Consider the following 23,198-nt stretch of genomic DNA (forward strand, 5'->3'; position numbering starts at 1 on the left):
TTAATAAAGTAGTTTTTAAACCCTTATACATGACTCGGTGTGTTTCTTTTGTTGCTGGTTCGTAACAATAGAAAGTCAATTTTGATACTGTATCCTTGATTTTTCTTTTTGTTCAACCACTGGGAATTCTTTGCACAATATTACTTAAGATATTTATATGCTAAAATTTTTTATCCACTCTACAAGACAATCACCTGCCTGACATCTGTAAACAAAATATACTTTTTAGGGCCAACAAAAATATATCAGAAGTTGTCAGTAGAATTGGAACTACAGGAAGTCCCCAGGTTACGAACACCTGACTTACAAACGCCCGTACTTACGAACGGCGGGAAGAAGGCACGGAATTGGGCGCAGAACGGTTTGCCTGTCAGTGTTGACTTTTTCCAGGTGATGGAGGTGGCAAACAGCTGGATCGTGGATTTCATGTGTTACAGTCTGTATCGCTATTTCGGGGCAAGGATGTTCGAGGAGTTCCGAATGATGAGGGACGCCATGAAGGGTCACCAGCCCCCTCTCCCGCTGCCCCCACTCACCATATCTATCTATCTATCTAGCACTCGCTCTCCCCCGACAGGTCGTCCCCGGGTAATGACCGAGGTCCATTCTTACAGATGTCCTTAAGTTGATTTTGTCCATCAGTCGGAAAATACACAAAATTCACTCGATGTGGTAACTGTACCTCCACAGTACTGTACTGTAATGAATGACACCAAATACACAAGACTGATGACCGTCTTCACGTCCCGGCGATAACAACTTATGCTGTATTTTAGATTGCTTCACATTATGTGTGGAATTATAATGAAACTGGAATCAAAATTCCATTTGGATCTTAATATATAGCAATAAATAACTGAAGCTTGTAGTGATTTAGGACTGACTGACACTAGATGTGAACTGTATCTAACTGTTCCGACTTACATACAAATTCACCTTACGTACAGACTCAAAAACGGAACTCATTCGTAATCCGGGGACTTCCTGTACTTTAAAATGTCTTACAGTGTTGTTACTCTTAAGTGTTCCAGTTTTGTATGTTATTTAAATAACTCACCTTTGATAACAATGTATCAGCAAGTGCAAACTGGGCTGCAAATATCTGTTATCTATTCTATGATTTCTGAAAATACTTAGAATATTAGGTGTATATAGATTTCTTACAGATATTCAAAGGAATTGGATGTACATGAGGACTTTATTTTGAATTATTAACTTACAGTTGATTAGGCTACCAACATTCACTGCCTGGAGTCATACATGAGAATGACAACTTGAAGATGATACAGATATGCTCTATAGTGCAATACTTGTTAATGGAGATATAATTTGATATTTCCAAAAATTGAATGCACGTATCAAGAATTGTGATTAACCTGAGTCTTGTTTGCAATGTTGGCAAAAGGGCAACTTGGTCATTATGGCATGAACATCAATCCATGCCAACCAGGCTGTTCACTGACCAGAACATTAGTGAAAAACACCAGATAACAATAGTCTGCACCTACTAAAGGGGAGGTTCATTACGGCTGGAGCAGTTACTGGCTGATGTACTATATGTAAATCTGAAAACAGTGAAAATTGGCACAACAAGGACAAAAGCAGGTTGATGTTTGCAGAGGTTGCATTAGAGGCCTTGGAAAAGGGGAGGAAAAAAAAAGGGATTATAATTTGCAAAGAACCAGGAAGGCCTTGCAGAAAGACACATGCTACCAAGAAGTGTGATTGGAAAGCTAAGTAATTCAATACAGGTGTCAAGCCTGCAGAGCTCGGAAGTAGAATTTTTAAAAAGTGTATTTGAAGAATGTAAGCTTCAATGGCAATGAAAGCATTTATTTCCCATCACTAATCGGTCTCGAGGAGGATCATCTACTTCCCTACAGCCTCTGTGCTGAGAAGTCTCCCACAGTGCTGTTGTGTAGGAAACTCCAGGATTTTTACCAGACAGCTATGAAGGAACACCATGTTGTGTCTGATTGGAAGGGGTATTTATAGATGGTGGTGTTCCCATTATCCTGCTATCCTTGTCCATATACTAGATGGAAGTTGCAGACTGCCAATTGAAGGCGATTTGGCAAGTTGTACAGTGCATCTTTTAGATGCTACATACTGCTGTTGTGGTGCGCTGGTAGCAGAGGAAGTAAATGTTTAAGATGGTGGAAGAGATGCCAACCAAGTAGATTGTTCTGGATGGTGTCAAGCTTCTCAAATTCAGATGAGGATTAGTGATCCAGTGCAGTAGAGGGGGTGAGCTAGTCATTGCAGTGCAAACCTGCTGTCCCCTGTTAGGAAGAGATCATTTCTTCTCCTATCTCCCCACAGCTGAGTGCCAGCCACAAACCAGCCTGCACTACTGCCATCTATACTAAAATGTTGTAATTACTACATACATGTTGTAATTACTACCAAAATTGGCCAAGACCACTGCAGCCTCCACTTGTCATGCTGTAATCCTGGGGTATCACTGGTGAATGGGTTATTGTGTTATGACCACTGGCACAATCCCTAGATAACAGTTTGTATGCAGCACAGAAAGAAAGAGGCGACTTCAGTCTGCCTTTATTCTCTCCTTCTCCTCTACTACCATCATATTGCTGGTGGCAAGGAATGTGCTCTCATTTGATAAGGTCCTGCAAGGTTCAGCAGACCACCAGAAAGCTTGACACCTGTCCTGGTGAGTATTTTAGGACTATTCAGAGCAACCTCAGCAGTGGAAATATTGTTTCAGCACATCAAATGGTCTATTCTTCTCAGATAAAGTGTGGCAGAATGACTTTCATTGTATGTAACAATGTTTTTGTATTTGGGAAAGTGATCAGACATTTTATCAAAGTGTTGGCTTCCAGTGGTCACCTTTTGGTTTAATGAAAAGGGTCTGCCTCAAGATGAAGATATTATGATTGTTTCCAGGGTAGCAGGAATTGGTCTGGGTGATCTTCCGCATGTGTTACATACCAGCTAAACGTTTGGTGTATGTAATCCAACTATGTTCCAGTAAAGGGCAGAGTCGACGTGTGGTACACGTAAACGATGTATGTGCAGTCAATGGGGCCCTGGTGCACATGGAAGCATGCAGTCCCAGCAAAGCCACGTGCTTTCTCCACCTGCTTATCTTTGGTACAAGAGAATAGAAGGCATTCATCTGTCCTTTCCCCACACACAAAGGATGGCAAAGTAATAGATGTTGCAAAAGTTCCTGCTCCAGCCTGGAAGAAACCAAATCATAAAAGTCATCCTGAAAGCTAATAGCTATCCTGCTCTAAATACACTGCTATGGCTGTAACAGCAGCAGGTTCTTGGGAGGATATTCTATCTAAATGCAGATATCTCATACAGTGTTTCTCACTAAAGTTCAGGTGGGAGAATTCCTCGCTGAACACCATGGACAGATATGGAGTCCTTCTAGGAATCATTTTTGTGCCTTCTGCTTCCCTCCCCCAGCAGCTCGTCCTGCACTCACTCTGTCATGTAGAGTTGTAAATGGAATAGCTCTTAATGCATCCATGACGGGAATAAGTGGTTTGTGAAGAAGCCTCAAATTGAGAAATAAAGTCTTTTAGCAATGCTTACCATGAACTTTTGAAACTTGAAGGTTAGAAAGCACCAAACACATAAAGCTGTATCACGATGATCTCTTTAAAATGCTTGTTAAGGGGAAGAAGGGTGGGAGGTAACATGTTGTGCCTTCTAGTGTCAAAAGTGTTCAGCCACACAATGCTAAAGAAAAGTGAAAGCCAAATCGCTGAGCTGCAAAATGAAGAGCAGTGCTATCAAATCAGCTTTGCAAACTGATTGCTGCCTTTATCCACTTGGTCTCTCTACATCTGGTGGATGTTCAGCAACATGGCTTGCAGTGCAATTCACCAACAATGGTGTGCTTGCTGCAGGTGACATTTTGGAGCTTTAAAGCAACTCATGGTGCTCATAAAATGACACCATCGAGTCCAATTTCTCACTGAAACACTTTCATGAGAGCAAGACGACAAGAACTTATCTACATGTATGGTAAAACCAATGTGTGTTGTCAGGAATCTGAGCACAGACAGACCTGATGCCAGAAAACAGACTACGTTTTCATGATTTTGTTGTTATAACTTCCTCATCCACTCTCGATTATGCATCCAAAGCTACAGACAGATTCATGAGAGACTTCGCACAAAACCAGCAGGATCTGTGGTCTTTGCTCCAGAGTCAGAAAGGATGCCTGTGCTAAGCAAGACAAACTTTTGTTTGAGAGACTTGGACCCTAGCATATGGAGTACAGCACTGCATTTTATTTGCATAGGGCAAGAGTTGGAGCAGTGATTCTGCCATATATTGGGTGGTTAATACATGACTGGGACTGACTTAGAGATTAATGGTACACTGCAAACCTTATTTGTTTCAAGTGTTTGAGACTAACTTAGATTAGGGATAAAAGTGCTTTGTAAACCAACAATCTTCAGGTCTTCAAGGGATATGAAGATAAAAATCAAGCCAAGAAAGAAACGTAACAACAGAAGGAGCAATAGAGAAACTGTAGCTTAGACTCGAGTCAACCTCTGTTTAAGGTAATATAGAAAGAAAAAGATCAATAAAGAGAGGGAAAAGGCAGAAACAAATACATAAGTTTGCCAGAGGCATGCAATGAAAAAGGAGAGTGTCAAAAAAGAGTAAAGAGAGAGCGAACTAATCAAAGATTGAAGGACAGATGGAAGACAAAATTATAAAGTATGGGGCAATCTGTGGCAGTCTTTTCTAAAAATTCTGGGAACATGTAACTCACTCATATACATTTCCTTCTGCTAACACTCATAAAAAAAAAGACAATCTGTTGCAAATTCAGTAATATATAGGGTCTATGAATTGTGGGCTGATTCATTATTTGCAAAAACAAAGTACGCACAAAAACACTAGCTTAGATGGATCAGGCTGAGCTGAAAAGGCCAGTCAACTTTGCAACAACCAAAGCCAGACAGCCAATACCAATCATTCATTGCCACCAGAGGTGGGTTTGGTGTCCAGGCCAGGGTTGTGGAGCCAGTGGAAACATCAGCAGTGCCTTAGGAAGAGATGGTAGTTGTGCTTATTATACCATTTCATCTTTGGATCTTTCATCAAACAACAGTCATAACTGGGGCCTTCCATTGCATTTTATGTGGCCAAATAATACTTAGCAACATTAATAATAAGTTACATTATGTGTAGGTTCAGTGTGGATTAGAATTTAAATTAAAATTGTTGAATTACACTGATTCAATGCATTGGAACAGTTAGCAAGTTTGCTTAATGTAGTCTTCATGATACATTTCTTAAAATGACTTTATTCTGTTTTGAGTTTGCAATACTGGTGTGGAAATATTTCATTAAAAGTGCCCTCTTTGTTGACCTTAGCCAGTAACAGAGTATTGTGCTCAGTGAGAGAGGTACAAGAAAGCTTCATCCACATAAATAAACAGTACGTTCTGCATTGACGTGATATCTTCTTTCTTTATTCTACACGTTCCAGATGAGCAGACACAGCTCCAGCACTTGTGGCATGTAGAAACTGTAGAATGAACTATGGTTTGTGGAGGGGACATGAAGAACAGGGACAGGGACCGCAGCTTCTGTTTGCATTGCAAGGCAAACAGCCATTCTTTCATCTAATTAGTGGATCGTGCCTGAACATTTGCAGCACACTTACTTCAAATGACAGCATGATTATTTAGTGTTGTTATGTACTAGCAGTGTCGCATGTTTATATAATACAATAAAAACACAGAAGAAAACATGCATTGTAATTGCTTTCTTGATGTTATATAGAGCAAAGGAGTTGAATTATGAGTTTCAGCATAAGTGCTTAGTTAGGTACCTGAGAATTTCTGGCAAACACCCCAAAGTCAGATGCAATGTCTTGTTTACTTTTAGCTACAGAATTACTGCAACTCTGTGAGGAACCGATCAAGAAATATTTCACATGTAATTATAATTATTTACCTTCCACGTTGCTGCATTGCGTCTGAAGTAGGCAAACATTCGTGTAAACCAGTTATATATTTCATTTAGTGTTAGCTGCTTTTCTGGAGATTCAAGAATTGCCTGAGATAGAACACAATTTGTGTTATAAGTGCAGATGTTTCTTTTAAGAATATTATATTAAGTTAAACATATAAGGAATGAATTCACTAACCTAACTTACCTTATTTCAACATAAAGTGTTTTAATTTAAAAGAAAAAAACCACAAATTATAAGATTCAAAAGATAGAGAAAAGACCTTAATTTTTTATATTTTTGTTAAAGCAAAATGTAAGTACAGCAAGATGCACAATACTTGGAAGTGCTTTAACATTTTGAGCCACATCATACTTTACCACATTGTTTATCAAGTTAGAGATTGTAGCGACTCACCGTCCGAGCAAGTGAACCGGCTCAGCGGTCGGGTCGCGCGTCGTCGGAGCGGCGAGGCCCAAGATGGCGTCGGGCCTTCGTCTTCCCCGAGTGACGGGGAGAACCCGCGTGGGGGAAAAGTTCGATGACGTAGCGCATACGTCATTTCTGTTTTCGGTGGGCGGGAACCGTTCCTCTTAAAAGGCCCGTGCAAGGCAGGAAAATAAATCAGTTTTTGTTCTGCAGCCCACTGACTAGTGTCTTGCTTTCACATCGCGGTAGCAGCCGCTACAAGATTAACTTTTGAAAAGCTTGTGTTAAGAGTTAGGAAGCATTTGAATGTGAAGATGCTTTCAAAAGCTAATTGTACTCACCTGCCTTATTAATGATGCATATGTAAAAGGAGGTCTAACATCTGCATTCTTGTAGAATTCTTGATTCTGAGCAATGTCTGTAAATAGACAGAAATATATTAATGTACAGAAGTATATGGCTTTAAAATTATACTTTAATGATGATTATATAGCAGGGAATTATTGTTCAAAGAAATATTTTATCAGATTTTCAGTTTTGATTAAGTAATAGAGACAGTCAATGAGGAAAATGCAGTTGATGTGGTATATATGGATTTGCTAGAGGTGCTTGACAAGGTGCCACATAATAAGCTTGTTACCATGATTCATGGCAATGAGGAGATGTAGTTGCATGGATAAAAAAAATTAACAAAGAGACAGGAAACAGGGTAATAATAGTAGTAATGAAAGGCTGGTTTTTGGACTGGACAGAGGTGCACATTGGAGTTCTTCCAGGTACTAGGACCACTGCTTTTGTTAATATATTAATGACATGGAGTTGAGTGCACAATGCACAATATCCAAATGAGCAGATGACACAAAACTTGGAAGCTTAGTGATAGACTTCAAGGACATATAGACTGACTGAGGTCTTGGAGCTTCTGTGCACGTTTCACTGAAACTGACAGACCAGGTTGAGGCGGTTAAAAAAAGCACATGGAATCCTAAGCTTTATAAATAGAAACACAGAGTGTATGAGTTAGGAGTCATGATGAGCCTTTGTTACAAGTATTGGATCCAGTCCTCAGTCCCACACTTTAGGAAAATGTAAAAAGTTCCAGGGAGGGTGCAGAAGAGAATTACCAAAATGATTCTAGAGATGTGGGACTTTATATGTAAACAGGGTGGAGAAGTTCTCCTTGGAAGAGAGGAGGTTTGCAAGGTAGTCTGGTAGAAGAATGAGGTCAAGAATGAAAAGACATAGAATGAAGAAAACTGGCCAAAGATCCAAAAGTGACACACGGAAAAATATTTTTTTAACAGAGTGGCTAGGGTCTAGAATGCAGTGCCTAAGGTAATAGTGGAGGCAGGTTTGATGGTAATGTTCAAAAGGGAGCTGGATATGCATCTCAAGGAAAGAATTTGCAGGACTTTGCGAGATGGAAGGATAGAGCCAGTTTAGACTCAAGGGGCTGAATGGCCACCTGTGATAATGAAAATATATAATGAATATATTTTACACTTTGATAGTTGCAAGAACAAAAGAACTCACCTGAGGAAATTGGCACATTGTACTTGTCTGGGTACCGCCTACGGATGGGTCCCATGCTATGCATGCTGGTCGGGGTAATAACAGAGGGTCCCTGTGTGACTGGGGTAATAGGGGCTGTTGGCGTTGTAGGAGTGTGAGGTAAGCTCTGTGGAGAAGCCTCAGACGCAGTCTTTGACAACGTGACATTCGATACCAGGTTCAGCTAAAAAGATAGTTTGAGGGGAAGATTTGGGTAATGGTGGAAAAAAAACAGGAGAAAAAGGGGAAAGCTTTAACAGACTTGACAAATAACAGTGTGATTCACACCTACCACTGTGCTGCCACTAATAAGCTACAGAGGAAGCAGACAATCTCAGCTAATTAAAAGATGAAATTGTATTGAAAGGATTCTAATTAGGTGATGCTTATGTAGGTGATCTAATGATTAAACACTGCATCAAACTGACCCCATCATCAACCTATAGTGACACAAGATGTCGGAAGAATTTTTAAATCGAAACAGTAATTTTTTGAGGGGGAGGCAGTGATATTAGCAATAATAGCTATGAGGTAAACTAATTAAATGGAGCTCTGAAGCCAGAGTGGCTGAAAGCAGCTGTTCTGTTCTAGCTTGCAGCTGCAACTGTTCCAAATAAGCTCCAAATCTCAACAGAGGCACTCCAGTCAACTGAAAAATTTCCGACTGACCTCTGCTCTTCCCATTAATTTGGAGAAAAAAAACTAATGACACATATACATATTCCCACAAAATTGTTCTAATTGCTAATTTAACAAAGGAGCAGAGTTTCCAAATTAAATAGGACTGCAATCGGTAGGAAAGAAAGCACCAATATAGGCATCGTGGGGAATGGTGTTTCATTTGTGACAATCACTTGCGAATTGTGTTAACAAATTAATGGAATGTCAACTCTGTCAATTGCTTTAGAAGTGTCACTTTTCAATTTTTTTTGATAACGGCATCAATTACTGCTGATGAGATTCAGCCTCAGTAGCAAAGGAGGCAGAAGGGTTCAGGTGAAAAGTGTATCACCCATGTTTAACACCTCACCCTTCCACACATCCTTGTTCACAAGTTCTCCAATTACTAGAGTCCTGCTAATAGTCATTATCTGGAGGCCTTGCACTTGCTTACTTTAAAACACCACACAATTACAGAATTCCATCACAGATCAGGCCTATTAAACAACCTTTACAAACACAAGTGAAGAACTATGAAGGCAAACAGACATGGTTTAGTTTAGTAATTTTCAAGCTATTTGGTTTTCTTTCCCATCTCTTGCTCACTGAACAGTAAATAGAATCTTAATCATAAACCTTGTCTGCTATCAAATATTAAGAGTAAGGAAGCATGATGTAATTATATAAACCAGAGATATGTGATCTACAAAAACAAACAAAAATAATCTTCATAACATGCCAAAAAAAATCTAATGCATATTTAACTAACAAAGGCCATTATGTTTTTACAATAGTTACATTCTCCAGCAAAGAATAAGTAATGCAATATGATATTGTGTTCACTGAATGGATATTAGGATATTTTAAAATGTGTGTCATGTAAAAAGCTGCTGGAACATGGGAATGCACCAAAACACTCCCTCACCCAAGCAGAATCTCAGATACTCAACGTGCATGTAAATTGAAAATGTAAAAACATGATCCAATCTTTCAACGATAGTTTCTGGTTAAGTATCAAGACTTTAAGACAGGTCACTATACGCATCCAAAAGTTGTCTATCCTCTTGCTATTTTCAAGACCGTCAGAAGAAACACATATTTTCTAACTAACGTTTAGAAATTCACCCCTAGTTAGTACTGTTAATGGTACTATAGAGAAGCAAAAGGAGATTGTGCTCTGCCTCCAAAATTTAGTTCTAATGTATTTGGTGCAAAATATTTGTCACTACAATGTGGCACATTTAGTGCTACTAGACTGGGTTAAATTTCTACCAAATTTATTTGAGCTTCTATCTATCTATTTATTTATTTGAGTCTGGCATGAATTTTTTTTCATATTTTATACTTTTCTTCCTAATCTCTACTTGTGAGAGCTTTTTGCTTAAAACCAAAACTGGTCACTATCAAAATTAACAGAATCTAAGTAGCATGACTTCTATTTAAAAACAGTGCATTTCAGGTATTGCCTTGACAGCACTTACTATTAAAAATATACATTTCATCAAGGCTCATATACACCGCATTGAACTTATTTCCATCAATGTAGCAAACTTATTTGGCAATGAATTAGCCTTGAAGACAAAATACTGCACATTGCTTCCTCCAGCAGAAACAGCTCCACAAGCCTAATTTTTATATTGATCACCATCTAGGTGCTGTTGAACAGGTTTAAAAGTGCCTTAAACTGTTCATAAATCCCTAACAAGTATTTTTTTTACCCATTGTTACAGATATTGTTTTTCTTATTAACTATGCGAAATGAGAAATTTATAACAGCACCACATCTAATGGAAACACCTTACAAAGTGCAATGTTAATTTTGGTCTGTCTGTAAACTGCCAGATTGAATAAAGCAGTAATTTGCAAACTGAAATCTCTTAACAACAAAAATTGGTATTCTCAGCTTGCTTTAAAGATAGCACTTAATGATGCATAATTCTACTAATAAACAGTACGCTCACATTCTGACATCTGTTACCCAGCACAATGATTAATTATCAGAGCCCTCTTCTCCTCGCTAATAAGACAATATTAATATTTATCAATTGCATGGGTTATTCTGTTTGTCAATGGAAAATAATTACCAGGTTACCAAGCAAGCAAGCTCACGTTCACCGGTTATGAAATGCAGGTTAACTATTGGTACTTTATCCCCCCCCCCCACAATGCCAGCTGAAATTGGCACATCAACCTTAAATTTTACAAAACAAAAGATTACAAAACAATGAATGCTCCACTTATACTGGAAAGTGTTCTGGACCACGACTTACAAAGACATTTCAGTCTTTCAATGTAAAATAGCTTCGAAGCCCAGGTGTACTTTCTGTATGACGTCTAGCATATTTGCTAAAATAAGTGTTAAGTTAAAAGAAAATCTTGGAAAAGAATACAGTCTTAAACAATAAATCACTTTCATATATAGGTGAGATTTTCAAAATGTCTAAAACAATGGTACAAATAAACTCTGCTTTTGACAAGAGAAAACCTAGGTTGAGTGGCTGTTGTTGCTCTACATTAAAAATTCCAGTCTTTGAGTACAATCTAAGCTGTGCAACATTTTACTATATATGCATTTGTTTCATTTCCAGTGGTGTATGACTTGCCCTCCATTATTTCTGCTGAAAATACTTTTTCAACACTCATGTCAGATGCCATTGAAAAGCTGTCATTCAAAGAGCTGCTCAATTCCTAAGCAGAGCTCACAGTTCTGAGTCTTGAAACTGTCTGTTACTCAAATTTGCTTGGCTTGGTTGGATGAGCTAACAACATCTCTCAGCCAAACCAAAAGCACCACAATGTAACAAAGGTACTTTTTCATGGAGAGAGGTTGGGGAAATTGAGAGAACATGACCCTCTCAAATCTTTCACACTATAACCCAATCATTTTAGCTGTTCAAGGAGAAGCACTGACAATCCATGTGAAGAAGTCAATTTTCTGGCTGGAGCTGATGGAAGCTGGTTCACGTGAAATGTAATAGAAAATGTGTTTTCAAAATCTATAACCAAAATCATTTATGCAAAGTTCATTTTAAGAAAAAAATATCAACCTAATAATTCCAAATGGTCTGCGATTTAAATATAATTACACATTGAGATGCAGTAAATGTAAATTTGGTTGTAAAAACATTGAACTCAATAGTGAAATTATCTTCATTTTTCTCATTAAAACTTCTGTACATGTTCTGAATTGGCATTTTGAAATATCACATGAGAGTTCCTGATCCTTCACCCTGGGTATTCAGATCTCACAGCCATAATAAACTAGCTCTATTTCAATTGGGCATTTCATTAAACTAGAATTGGTTCAGCAAAACAACATTAAAAGTGTAAAAGTGATTATGATGGAACCACCTACTCTGACCATAGCTATCAGTGGTTTGAATTGCTGAGCAGCTACTCTGAATTCTGCATATTTCCCAAGACAATTTTACTGGTCTTCTCCCAGATAAAATCATTTATTTATTCCATTTATAATTTTTGTTACTTTCTACTTAGAAACAGAACATTGTACTATGCTCTCTCAAACATGCCTTCTTAGAAAACTAGCTAATGTTGGCCAAACCATGACTCCCCCACAATAAAAACAAAGTCCAGATAAATAGTAACATAAAATGTTTCTGAAGAGAAACTTATGATTAGGAAAAAGCAAGTCATTGCAGAGAAACTGCAGTGGTGTAAGAGCTTATAATGTAATGTTAAGCAAAATCCAGCATTATTAATGTTTAAGATGAAAATGAGTACATTAAATCTTACAGAGAAAACATAATATACTTCCAAAACTTATACAGAAACATAATGCTCAATGCTCTGGTACATTTTTGATCTCACTTAAAATCCACACTAAACATGGGCATTGCTATTTAAGATCTAAAACAAAAGGTACTTGATAAATTTTAGTGAAAATGATCTCTATTTGCCATTTGGTTATTAAGGTTTATGTTATATTCAAGTGTGAAGTATTCTTTTCTGGAGAAAACCAGTCTTTTCATGTTCTTTAAAACAATTTAACATGCAAGTTTCTAATCCAGATTTATTGACCTACCGATCATTCCAGTCACCAAACTTACTGATTGGCCCTACATTCCCTTGACAACATCCTTCCACCAATCATCTCCTTGATGATCCTCTCTTGATCATCTGCCAGTCCCCAATCATTACATTTCCTATTCCAGATAATCTCCCCTAACTGCTCAACATCTGCCCAACATCCACCATGATATTCTTTCTGACAGCTCCCACCTCAACCTTCCAGTCCTTCTCTCCAACTCTCTTTTTCCAAACTGCCCACCCTCTCCAATGCCAGGAGATTGTGAAGCAAAAGCCTATTCTGCCATTGCACAGCACTTTGGACCTTGTGTACTGTTGTGTATCCAAGTCTCTCTTTCAGTTTTGCATCCCTTCAATGGTCACCTAAGAGTTGCCACATTTAGATTTTGTCTGCAAGCCACAGTTTGGTCATGCTTGATTTAAGCCATAAACTAGGATAAGGTGTCCATAATTCTAAATTCAATGAGCATCTTGCAAGAGTTATCCTGTAACCTTTCCAACAAAAAGCAACCCTAATGATGGTAGCCAAAAGCCCTTTCTAAAAAGCCTTTACGATATTCTTATATCCACAAGTCATGTGACTTCCTAAATATAATGAGGGATTATATCATAACAAAAATAGAAATTGTTGTTGTCTGGAATTTAGGAGAACAACTACTTTGAAGTTATTCTTTGCTAATCCTTCATCATTGCTGGTCAAGCAATTGAAGTGCTATAAATTACTGGGACATGAACTAAAAGCTGGGAAGAAGGATGGGTCTAAATAAGTCTTATTTGGAGTGAATGGACATGATTTGCGTAAACTTCTGGTGATTTTTGCTCCCTTGTTTGGATACCATATTCATCAGGTGCTGAACAGTCAGAACATATGAAATAGTAAATGGTTAAATTTGAAATTTTGCTGAATATTGCATTAAATGAACTTGTCTCATATAACTAAATTTAACGTAAAATTTTATGAGACATTATCGGAGATTCCAAACTGTATTTCATTGTAACAATGCAAAGAATGTCAGAGAATGAACTTATACGAAGTAGTAAATGGTTAAAAACAGGAAAGGGAAAATTGATAGAACTGCCCATTGTAGCAAAAAACATTCAAGTCAAATTTAAAGAAAAGCTAAATCAAAGGTTCAGTTTTTACATAACCACATAAATAAAAAGGGAAAGGATTATTTACAGTGTTGAAAACAGAAATTTCCAACTAACAATTACTGTCATGTGATAAAAGGCATTAAATTTCTGCAGTTTTGCTAATTGCATTTAATAACCTTTTGTCATTTAACTGTAAAGTTAACAACAATATTTTATGAAACATTAAGGGACAAACCTAAACTGTATTAGGTTATGGCACTGCTTTTTCTGTCCATTCTCTGACATTCTTTGCAATGTTATAGGTTGATTCTATCATTTCTGCACAAGGCTCACATGACTTGGTATATATCACATTTCTAAATTACCCATTTGAATGTTTTATTTTAAAATAATTTTGTGTTTCTCCTTAATGTTTAAACATATCACACTAATTTTTTTAAAAATGTTATTTACAGTGTGGTAACAGGCCCTTCCGGCCCAACGGGTCCGCGCCGTCCATCTTTTTTAATCCCAAATTAACCTACCCGTACGTCTTTGGAATGCGGGAGGAAACTGGAGCACTCGGAGGAAACCCACACTGACACGGGAGAACGTACAAACTCATTACAGACAGCGACGGGAATCGAACCCCGATCGCTGGTGCTGTAAGAGCGTCGCGCTAACCACTATGCTACCATGCCGCCCATGAACCATAAATTTTACAAAACAATTAAAATAAATATAAATATCTTGTACACTATTCTCAATTTTTTTACTGATGCTTTGCTCTATTTTTTTTGACACTTGTAAGATTAATAATGAAATATTCCCTTGCAGGCATCATATTTACACATGGAATCAAATTTAATGGGTTACATCTTATACGGGAATATTTATATTATTATTAAATCTATGATTGTTGACATAGATTATACAAAAATATTTTCCTAATTATGACTATTACCAAGACAGAGTATGCATCTTTTACTCTGTCCTCTATTAGACAACTACTATGTGCAGATGAGCCACTACCTTGTCATTATCCAGCATCAACACATATTGACTGAAGTTGCAAGTGGCAACTAAAGGCCCAGTCATGCTCAATTAATTCTCATATATTGATGTTGAATGATACTGCTGCTGGCTGGATACCTTCAGAGACTGCATAATACGTGTTTCAAGCAAGAAATAAGGTAATCTTTCCACTGTAATTGATTCGTTCATTTACAGAATTACAGGAGTGTAGCAGAATAATGATCATGATGTAATCTGCCACCTGTTAACAGTAAGTGGAATGACCTTTCGTGTGAACACTATTAGAAGTTTATTGAACTCCATGGTAAATCCCCATTATGTCTTGCTGGCTTTTGTTTTATCTTTTGCTCTGGGCCAAGAAAAGTGGTTCATTCCTTTTTACTGGCCCAGTTCACGTTCCTCTTCAGCTGGCAGTTTCGGACAGAAGAGCCACCTGACAGCAATGCTCCCATTGTGGTACTCCTGCCTTCTGCACTTATAAAGCAGCGTAGAAGTACAGAATCTGCTAGAGGTCAGATGCCATCCGAGTGCAGTGACAGAGGTGACAGGTTGGATACACTTCACGTCTGGCCAGTTAGCTTTACTATCACCTCATTTACCCAGTCAACCCAATAAAAACATAAGGAACAGAAGTGGAGGTTATTTGGCCCTTCACAGCTGCTTCACTTTTCAATAGTATCATGGCTGATCTTCTGCCTCAGTGCCAGGTTTCTGTACTAACTCTACATTTGTTAATTTCCTTAATATCTAGAACTCTGTTGATCTCCGTCTTGCATGCACTGAATGACTCAGCTTCCGCAGTCCCGAGGTAGTGAGTTCCACAGATTCACTATCTCTTTGTGAAGAAATTTCTTCTCTTTTTCCTGAATGGCCACCCTCTTACTTTGAGACTGTGATCCCTGGTGCTAGATGCCCCAACCAGAGGAAACATCAGCTCCACGTCTACCCTGTCAAACCCTTCAAAGATGTTGTACGTTTCAATGAGAAGAGAATTTGAATGGAGTTGCTGAACTTGATGGAAAAGGTAGATGGCTCAGTTTTCTTTATTTTTTTTAAATTAAGCAGTTAAAGATGTATTTAAATATATTTACTATTTCTAATAGTTGTCACATTTTCAATTATTTATATCCATCTCATCGAGTTTTAAATGTCAGAAGGTCACTGTCTCAGCATCCACTGCCTGAGGTTGTTGCCACTTGCGGACCATTCTACTTTGCAACATGACTGCAGTAGTGAGGACTCCAGTCCAATTGGACACATGGACTCACAAAAAGGTATTGGGGTAAGAGAAGTCATGCATATGGAGCAGAGGGTGTGGTTAAACGTGAGGCATAGACAAGATCCAGCATGATCCTGCCCACTGCATTTTGGGAATCATTAGATATGTGTGCATATACAGAAAAATATATATGCATGGTATAACATTTTGCTGTAAGGTCACAAATTATTTATTTACCTTATTCTTTGGAATGGCCGAGCACAGCTCCTTGATTTTAGGCATCAGAAAAATCTTAGAAAAAAGAATTAAAAATCGTATTTTCACTTTTTTTCTCATTTCCAAAAGACTTTTTTTTCCTTTCTACCACTGGAATATTTTGAAAATATGTTTTCTTTTTTCTGACAAAGAGGGTCAAATAGGCTTTTCTATGAATGCTATTTGCATCACTCTATGATCAAATAATAGGAAACACTCTATCGGCTAAGTAGTGCCTAGAAATTGGACCCATTTGTGAAGTTTTTATGCAAGAATTGCACTTAAGAACCATCTCCCGCATGTTAAATGGTGTTAGTGATCTTTTCCAGGTTGATTAGCAACAGTTGGGAAATTGGTCTAGGCAATTCCAGGACAGACTCACCTTAATGTATCTAATGCACATCAAATCATGCTTTCTGATGCACAGTGGCTGTCTCTGCATTACTATTAAAGTTGTGATCCAAGGCCCCCACTTTTCACTCACAGTAAAACAGGGAACAAATTTTGCACCATCAGCAAAGTGATATTAAGTAAAGGATTCCACTGCAAAATCAATGTTTTTCCACCTTTTTGATATCACCGTGCTCCGCTTTTGCCTGCAAGTATTGCTGACAAAGACTGCAGCACCTCTACTTTATGCACCTCACTCAGTGCAAGATCCTGTGATCCTCCTCATGACGAGTCGCTGTCTTACAGTGTCTTGGGGCCACATGGAGAGTTGTGGACGTTGACCAGTAATAGAGAGAAAACTGCCCAGACACACAGAAGTGTACCATGTTAACTCCTCCCCACCACTTTCCCCATCTTTTATCCTGCCGAAGAATGGCTGCCACGAGTACATTCTTTGAGAGCTGACTTGCTTCCGAGTAATAATATATCAACTACAAGCTCTGCAGGCAGCTGCCATCCAGAAACATGTAGGTAAAGTTTTTGCATGTGATTCTGATTGAAAATAATTTTATATTTTAAAATCAGGTTTTTCATTGAATTTCCCTTTTTAAGGGGTTACATGGTTAGGCAGTAATTCTACAGCGGCACACTTCCAGAAGGGTGGACTCCAATTTTCAGCAAAAGTGTGCAAATATTCAAAAATATTTGAATCGGATATCTAGAGTGTCAGGAGGATTATTAGAAATAAAAGCAAGAGCTGGTATAACTTATCCAATGAAAGTCAATGTATTAAATATTGATGAGGGGAGTTTAACTTGGAATTTGTAGTTAAGATTGTAATATATTATAACTCAAGTTACAAGATTACTTCGTTCTAATATTTCTTACTTTTTGTTGATAATAAACTAAGCCACAGCTCAATCAACACTCACCATCAGTATGCTAAAAGTTTATTTTCAAAATGGACAAGCTTGTGAATTTTCCAGGGGCCAGAGCTTCATGATTAGATACATTAAATGATGACATTAAATAGTATTGTAATACTTTACACCAGAAAAGGTTAATCTAAAAACCCCTCGAAAGCAAGAAAAAACGAAGTTGTATGGATGTGTACAGAATCAAAATGACAGGTTAATCATTTCACACAATTGTCACCTTGCCCCATAAGATCACTACTTACAGGCTGAGGAGTTGATTTTGGTTCAGTTGATTTCACATGCAGGTGTGTCATCATAGCTTGCAAGCGTTCTTTGTCTTTTGCAAGCTGCAGAAATAAAACATGTTAGATTCCTAAGTAAAACCACAACAATCAAAAACAACTGCATACACACTTATTAATCATCCTTAGTGAAACTTTCAGTCTCTGCATCAAACCAATTCATTTTGTTTTAATCAAATGCATTTTTAATATACCAAAATGTAATTAATGAACTGATTAAAACTTAAGGTTTGTAGGCTTACTACATTATATTTCTATACATAGTGAATCTATGTGCATGGCAGAAGTTGGAAACATTAGATAACTCTGTAACAATTCTTCTGTTAGGCATTGTTCATAGTGCTTCTGTCAGGTGATTCAAGTTTGGCGAGTGCATTAAACAGGTGGTGGCACTATACATGCTACCTGATTACCCTTTCATGGAAGTCAGTAATGGTAAGCTGATCTCTTCTGCCCAGTTTGCACACTGCCACAGTTGAATTTGGCACCCCATAAGAGTAAAGTACCCTAAATGTAAGTGGGAGACTTGATAGGCAATGAGATATACTCAGTCTAAAGCTTATTGTTTAAAACATAAAATAAATGTTCAATGCTGCATCAAATTTTAGAACAGCTGCTAGTAAAGATGAAAATTCTTGTCACTTTTACCTTTGCCTAACTATGAAGTACTGCAGAGGGTACAAAGGTTATCCCAGTCAACTAGGAAACATAGGAGCAAATCTTTTTATCGGCCAGTATTAAAGCTATCAGGTTAAGTATACGTATGCAGCAAAACACTTCATGGGAAGTACTTTAATCTGTGTTTTCAGAAGCAATTTTGTTTCCATCACTAATCAGAATAGAAATGTTTTAACAGCTCTTAAGTGTGTCATTACTATTTGAATTAATGCACACTCTGGCACATATCTGATCTTTATTTCACTGACATACATAAAAAGCAACTGTTTTATTACTGCTTATGAAAAACGTTCAGAACTTATTTTGCCCTTTTTACCTTGCAACTTCCTGTTCATTTAACTCTGAAAGCATAACTATTTGAGTTGTTCAGAAACTCATGCACATGTTCTTTCAATTATGGATGAGGACAGTAATATTGCTGCTCTCCACTATTTCAGCTGTACCAGCAATTAGGTTTAAATGAATGTGTAATGTGGGATGTTTATGGCTTAAAATAACAAGCATGCAGAACAACAGCATAAAATCTGTAACTACTGGAGTACACAAGGAAGTTTTTGGGTAAATTGCAATTATGTGAGGGGCAGGGCTGAGTACGTTGACAAGAAAAATACTGAAGTAATTGATTCTGAAGGAAACAAGGATATGAATAAATGTTTTAGCAGCAATACGGTGAAGGAGGAGCTTCAATCCCACAGTGACTTTCTAAGCTCTCCCTCAAAAGAAATCAACCACTGCTGCTTCATCTAGGGATTCCAATTATTTTGTGTGCTGTTTTAATAGTCATTAATCCACAACAGGAATTTAAAATTAGCTAATTAACAAAAGAAAACATAGAAACACCATGAAGTCAATGACTTTAATATATAGGGCTTCTCCATTTGTTGCATATCATGCCCTCTTATTTATGCCAGTTTTCAATTAAACATGGCATCAATGAGGACTAACTTATGAAGATCTGGCCGATGGACGTTCCTTCCAAGAGTAAAATTTCTTGCCATATATTATCCACTTAATATAGAATTTTATACTTTTCTTCCAAATAATAGTTGTTTTTCACTATGTTAAATGTTCTAATTTATTTGTTTATCACTTCAGTGACCATAATTACAGCATTACAGTCATGGCTTTCCATTCCATTCTTCAGCCACTTATTTTCTCCTGAACCTCCTGCAATACCCTCCTAGTGACAGAAATGGTGCAGACCCTTTCTAAGATGTATTGCCTTTGTTCTTGTCTCCTTTTCATGCTACTCAGCTGTCCTCCATCAAAAACATCTGTGGTATTCCATTTATGTGCTTACTGACACTTGCTGGGCTTCATCACAAAATTTGCTTTCTCCCACTTGATACGCATGCATACTGTCCAAAAGCCATTCCTTTCATACTCAAAAATTATCATTTACAGGGCGAGAGTTTGCACTAGGTAAAAAAGCAGCCAAACCTGTACAAACAATTGTGAATTTCAAGCACGAATTATGCTTTGTTCAAATAAAGATCCCATACCCTATTGTGCTAGTTTAATAAACATCATGCTAAAAGTTGACCCTGACCTCAGATGGAATTAATTAACACTGAGGGTTTCCACTAATTGGTCCATTTACAGGCCTTCAAGGAGACTCTTAAAATTAAGCGGCTTCTTATGGGTTCAAGGACACTAATAGACATTTAAAAGCTTTGGAATATATATTTTTAATTTGCCTGGAAGATGACCACAACAAAATAACTTACAATGAATCTGTAGAGTCCTTTTTCAATGGGATATTAAAATATTTAAATTGGATTATTCACAGGTGACATACTAGACTGATTAAAAATGTTTATTTTTGTAATATATTTATGGCTGTATTAATTAATGTACTACTTTGGAACACATATATAGCAAGGAATATTATGAAACTACTCTATTAAAATATTATGTTATAATATACCGCACAATTGTACTCAGTTATTGGGGATATTGTTTTATTGATATGCAAAGGAGTTTAAGTGGAACTTGGAGAGGAAATGCATCCTCAAAGTTAATGCACTTTTGTACACAATTTGATCACTCAATGCATCTAAAGTGAAAATGCTCCACCATATTACTACCCAGGAAGCATTAATTGATTATTCCAGGAGGGTTCTCAATTGTTATTAATGCCACCGACAAAATTATATTGTCAAAAATAATACAATCAAAAGGAATGTTGTTCTCCAATATTGCCCCCATGAAGTTTTTAAGATTTTCATATATTTCACAGAAAGGCAAAGTGTCAAGAATCTTAAATCTGTAGTACATTCCTGATTTTACAAGCTCAGCTTGCGAAACAAATTCTTAATGAACCTGAGAGCATCAAGTGACAATTGAGTATTATGGGACCGCTGATAATCACAGACCTAAAAGGAGTGACAGGTTCTGACATTCTGCTCTGACATTTTTAGACCATTTGGCTTTCATGATCATTTCTTTCTAATGATTGCCCACAAGTTACCACATTCACAGAATTCATCTTCAGTAATATGGTTAAATCTAAAGGTATTTAGATTAAGGGATGATTTGAATTAAAAAGGAAGTCATGAGGGGCACAAAGAAACAATGTTTGTTGGTTGGGGAAAATAAGTCAAGGAGAGATCGTCTAAGAATTAGGGGTGAAGATAAGAAGAGGAAAGTAGGAGCTAGGAACTTTCTTTGCAAATGGCAACTGATGCTAGGTCTGTTGTTAAACTTAAATCTGAGATTTCTATATCTATAGAGAAAACAAAAGCAAGATAAAACAGCCATGACCCTACTGACTGGTGGGATATACAATCTTAAGGGAATAAACAGTCTACTCTTTCCATGTTCCTCTGACGCACATCATCACCTCTTAAAGGCAACTAGGCATTACATTTTGTTCTTGCCAGCTATATCCACATCATTGTAAGTGAATTTTTAAAACTGCATTGTATAATGGGATTTGAATTCAGAAACTCCAAGTTGCAATCTGCTGTCTTGCTCAGCCTAAAGTCTGTAACCCCTTTCTTTCATCCTGCTCTGCTACATTTCTATTCTGGCTTCAAACATCTGGTGATGCACAATTAGGATGGAGGACCACTTCAGTCCATGTTGTGCAACTGTAATGACTGTTACTAAAACGGGATCACAGTGTGCATAGAACCTGTTCATTGACGCTACAAAGCTGAAAAAGCTGTATGCTGGTACTCAAAGCCAAACAAGTCACAAAAGAAGCCAAAGAGGTTAAAATTATCTTCTTTTCAGGCAGTCCTTTGGGATGGATGAGGACTCAGAGAAAGCAGCTACCAATACTGAAAAAGTATAATAGAACAGAAATTTGTGTTCAGTCAGCTCTGCTAATTCACAATACACCATGTATATACAGTATGCTGTCGCTTGCTTCTGTAATTCTGTTCCAATGGTGGCAATGGAACTACATTTTGGAAGCAGCAAACAAATTGAAGTTAATAGAAATGCTGAAAAATGCACACTACATAGAAATCATTTGGGAAATGGCTAAAGCCTTGCAATCCTATAAAGTGGAAGCATTAAGGACACAGTATTAGGAAGAGAATAATCTATAGTTCAGAAGATAAATTGAGATAGATGCTTGTTATTATGTACCTGTTATCTCCAGACATCTTATCATGATAAACCAAATGGTTATTTGGGTCAATGCATCTCTTTCAGCAAAAAAAAGTTACCTGCAGTTCCAGCTGTTGGACAACCTGCATCTGCACTCGACACTGTGCTGTACTTCTATCATCCAGTGCATGTTCATTGTTGAGATGTCTGAGAAGAAATGAACATTGAATTCTTTAGATTATGTTTTCTTAAAAATGGAAAAAAACTGTTCTTGAACCCCCCTCCCCTAAAACCTGGATCTAGTTGTATTATATTTAATACTTATATTTCAAATGACACCCAAAATTTCAAAAGTGGTGACAATGTCCATTACGATCTACAAAAAACCCCCAAAAACTGACAAAAAAATGAGATGAAATCAACATTTTAAAGTGAAAAGGTAAAATCTCATCTTCCTGTGAAAGTACTGTTTTGTAATTCACCAAAATGACAAGAAATGATTTTCTCTCAGAAATGTATGACTGAATATGCATGGCACATAAAGCTTTTGGTGCCATTAAAAAGCAACCAACCTTTTTCTTCACGAAGGTCTCCTTATTTTCTGAGCTTTAACAGTTAATTATGTCATCAAGATAACAGAAATCAAATGAAGCCAGAATGAAGGCAAAGGACAACAAGAATAAGAAAGATGGAATCTGTCACAAGCTTGAATTATGAATATAATTATGCATGATTATTTTATACTGCAAAGATGTTCCCTTTTTCTGCACGTTTATAACTAATCTAAATAAGTACCTTGCCAGCAGACAGCATATTTCATGATTTATATAAAATGGTCTAGATAAGGTTCGCATGTGAAGGAAATATGATTGGAGGATTTTATCAGCCTCTGCATGAATTACTGTTTGAAAATGCTTATGCAGTAGCATTTCATTAATCATTTAATCATAATCCTAGCAGGATGTTTGAACTGATTTCACAAATACCCTTTCATTTCACTACTTCATTATGCTCACTAATGGATCCAATATATTATATATATCATAAATTATATCAGATCTTCAATGACCATGTAGGTCACTGTCACTAAGCATGCCTTCATGCTCAGCTCGGCAGTTTAGCAAAATGTC

At 37.3% G+C, this 23,198-nt stretch overlaps 1 protein-coding gene across 12 annotated transcripts in view; it reads right to left on the bottom strand.

The window, feature by feature from the left end:
- foxp1b (forkhead box P1b) overlaps positions 1-23,198 on the bottom strand; it is a 458,146-nt gene that overhangs the window by 32,671 nt on the left and 402,277 nt on the right. For 11 of the 12 annotated variants that reach the window (XM_052017521.1, XM_052017520.1, XM_052017515.1 and 8 more), the window contains 6 exons: positions 22,188-22,275; positions 17,794-17,877; positions 16,206-16,259; positions 7,916-8,117; positions 6,724-6,800; positions 5,959-6,060 (listed from right to left, as the gene is read on the bottom strand). In XM_052017521.1, coding sequence (XP_051873481.1) covers positions 5,959-6,060; positions 6,724-6,800; positions 7,916-8,117; positions 16,206-16,259; positions 17,794-17,877; positions 22,188-22,275 — 607 coding nt within the window. The remainder of the gene's footprint in view (positions 1-5,958; positions 6,061-6,723; positions 6,801-7,915; positions 8,118-16,205; positions 16,260-17,793; positions 17,878-22,187; positions 22,276-23,198) is intronic. The other variant, XM_052017525.1, reaches the window with a different exon arrangement.

Source organism: Pristis pectinata, chromosome 6, assembly GCF_009764475.1.
Source record: "Pristis pectinata isolate sPriPec2 chromosome 6, sPriPec2.1.pri, whole genome shotgun sequence".
Lineage (NCBI taxonomy): Eukaryota > Metazoa > Chordata > Chondrichthyes > Rhinopristiformes > Pristidae > Pristis > Pristis pectinata.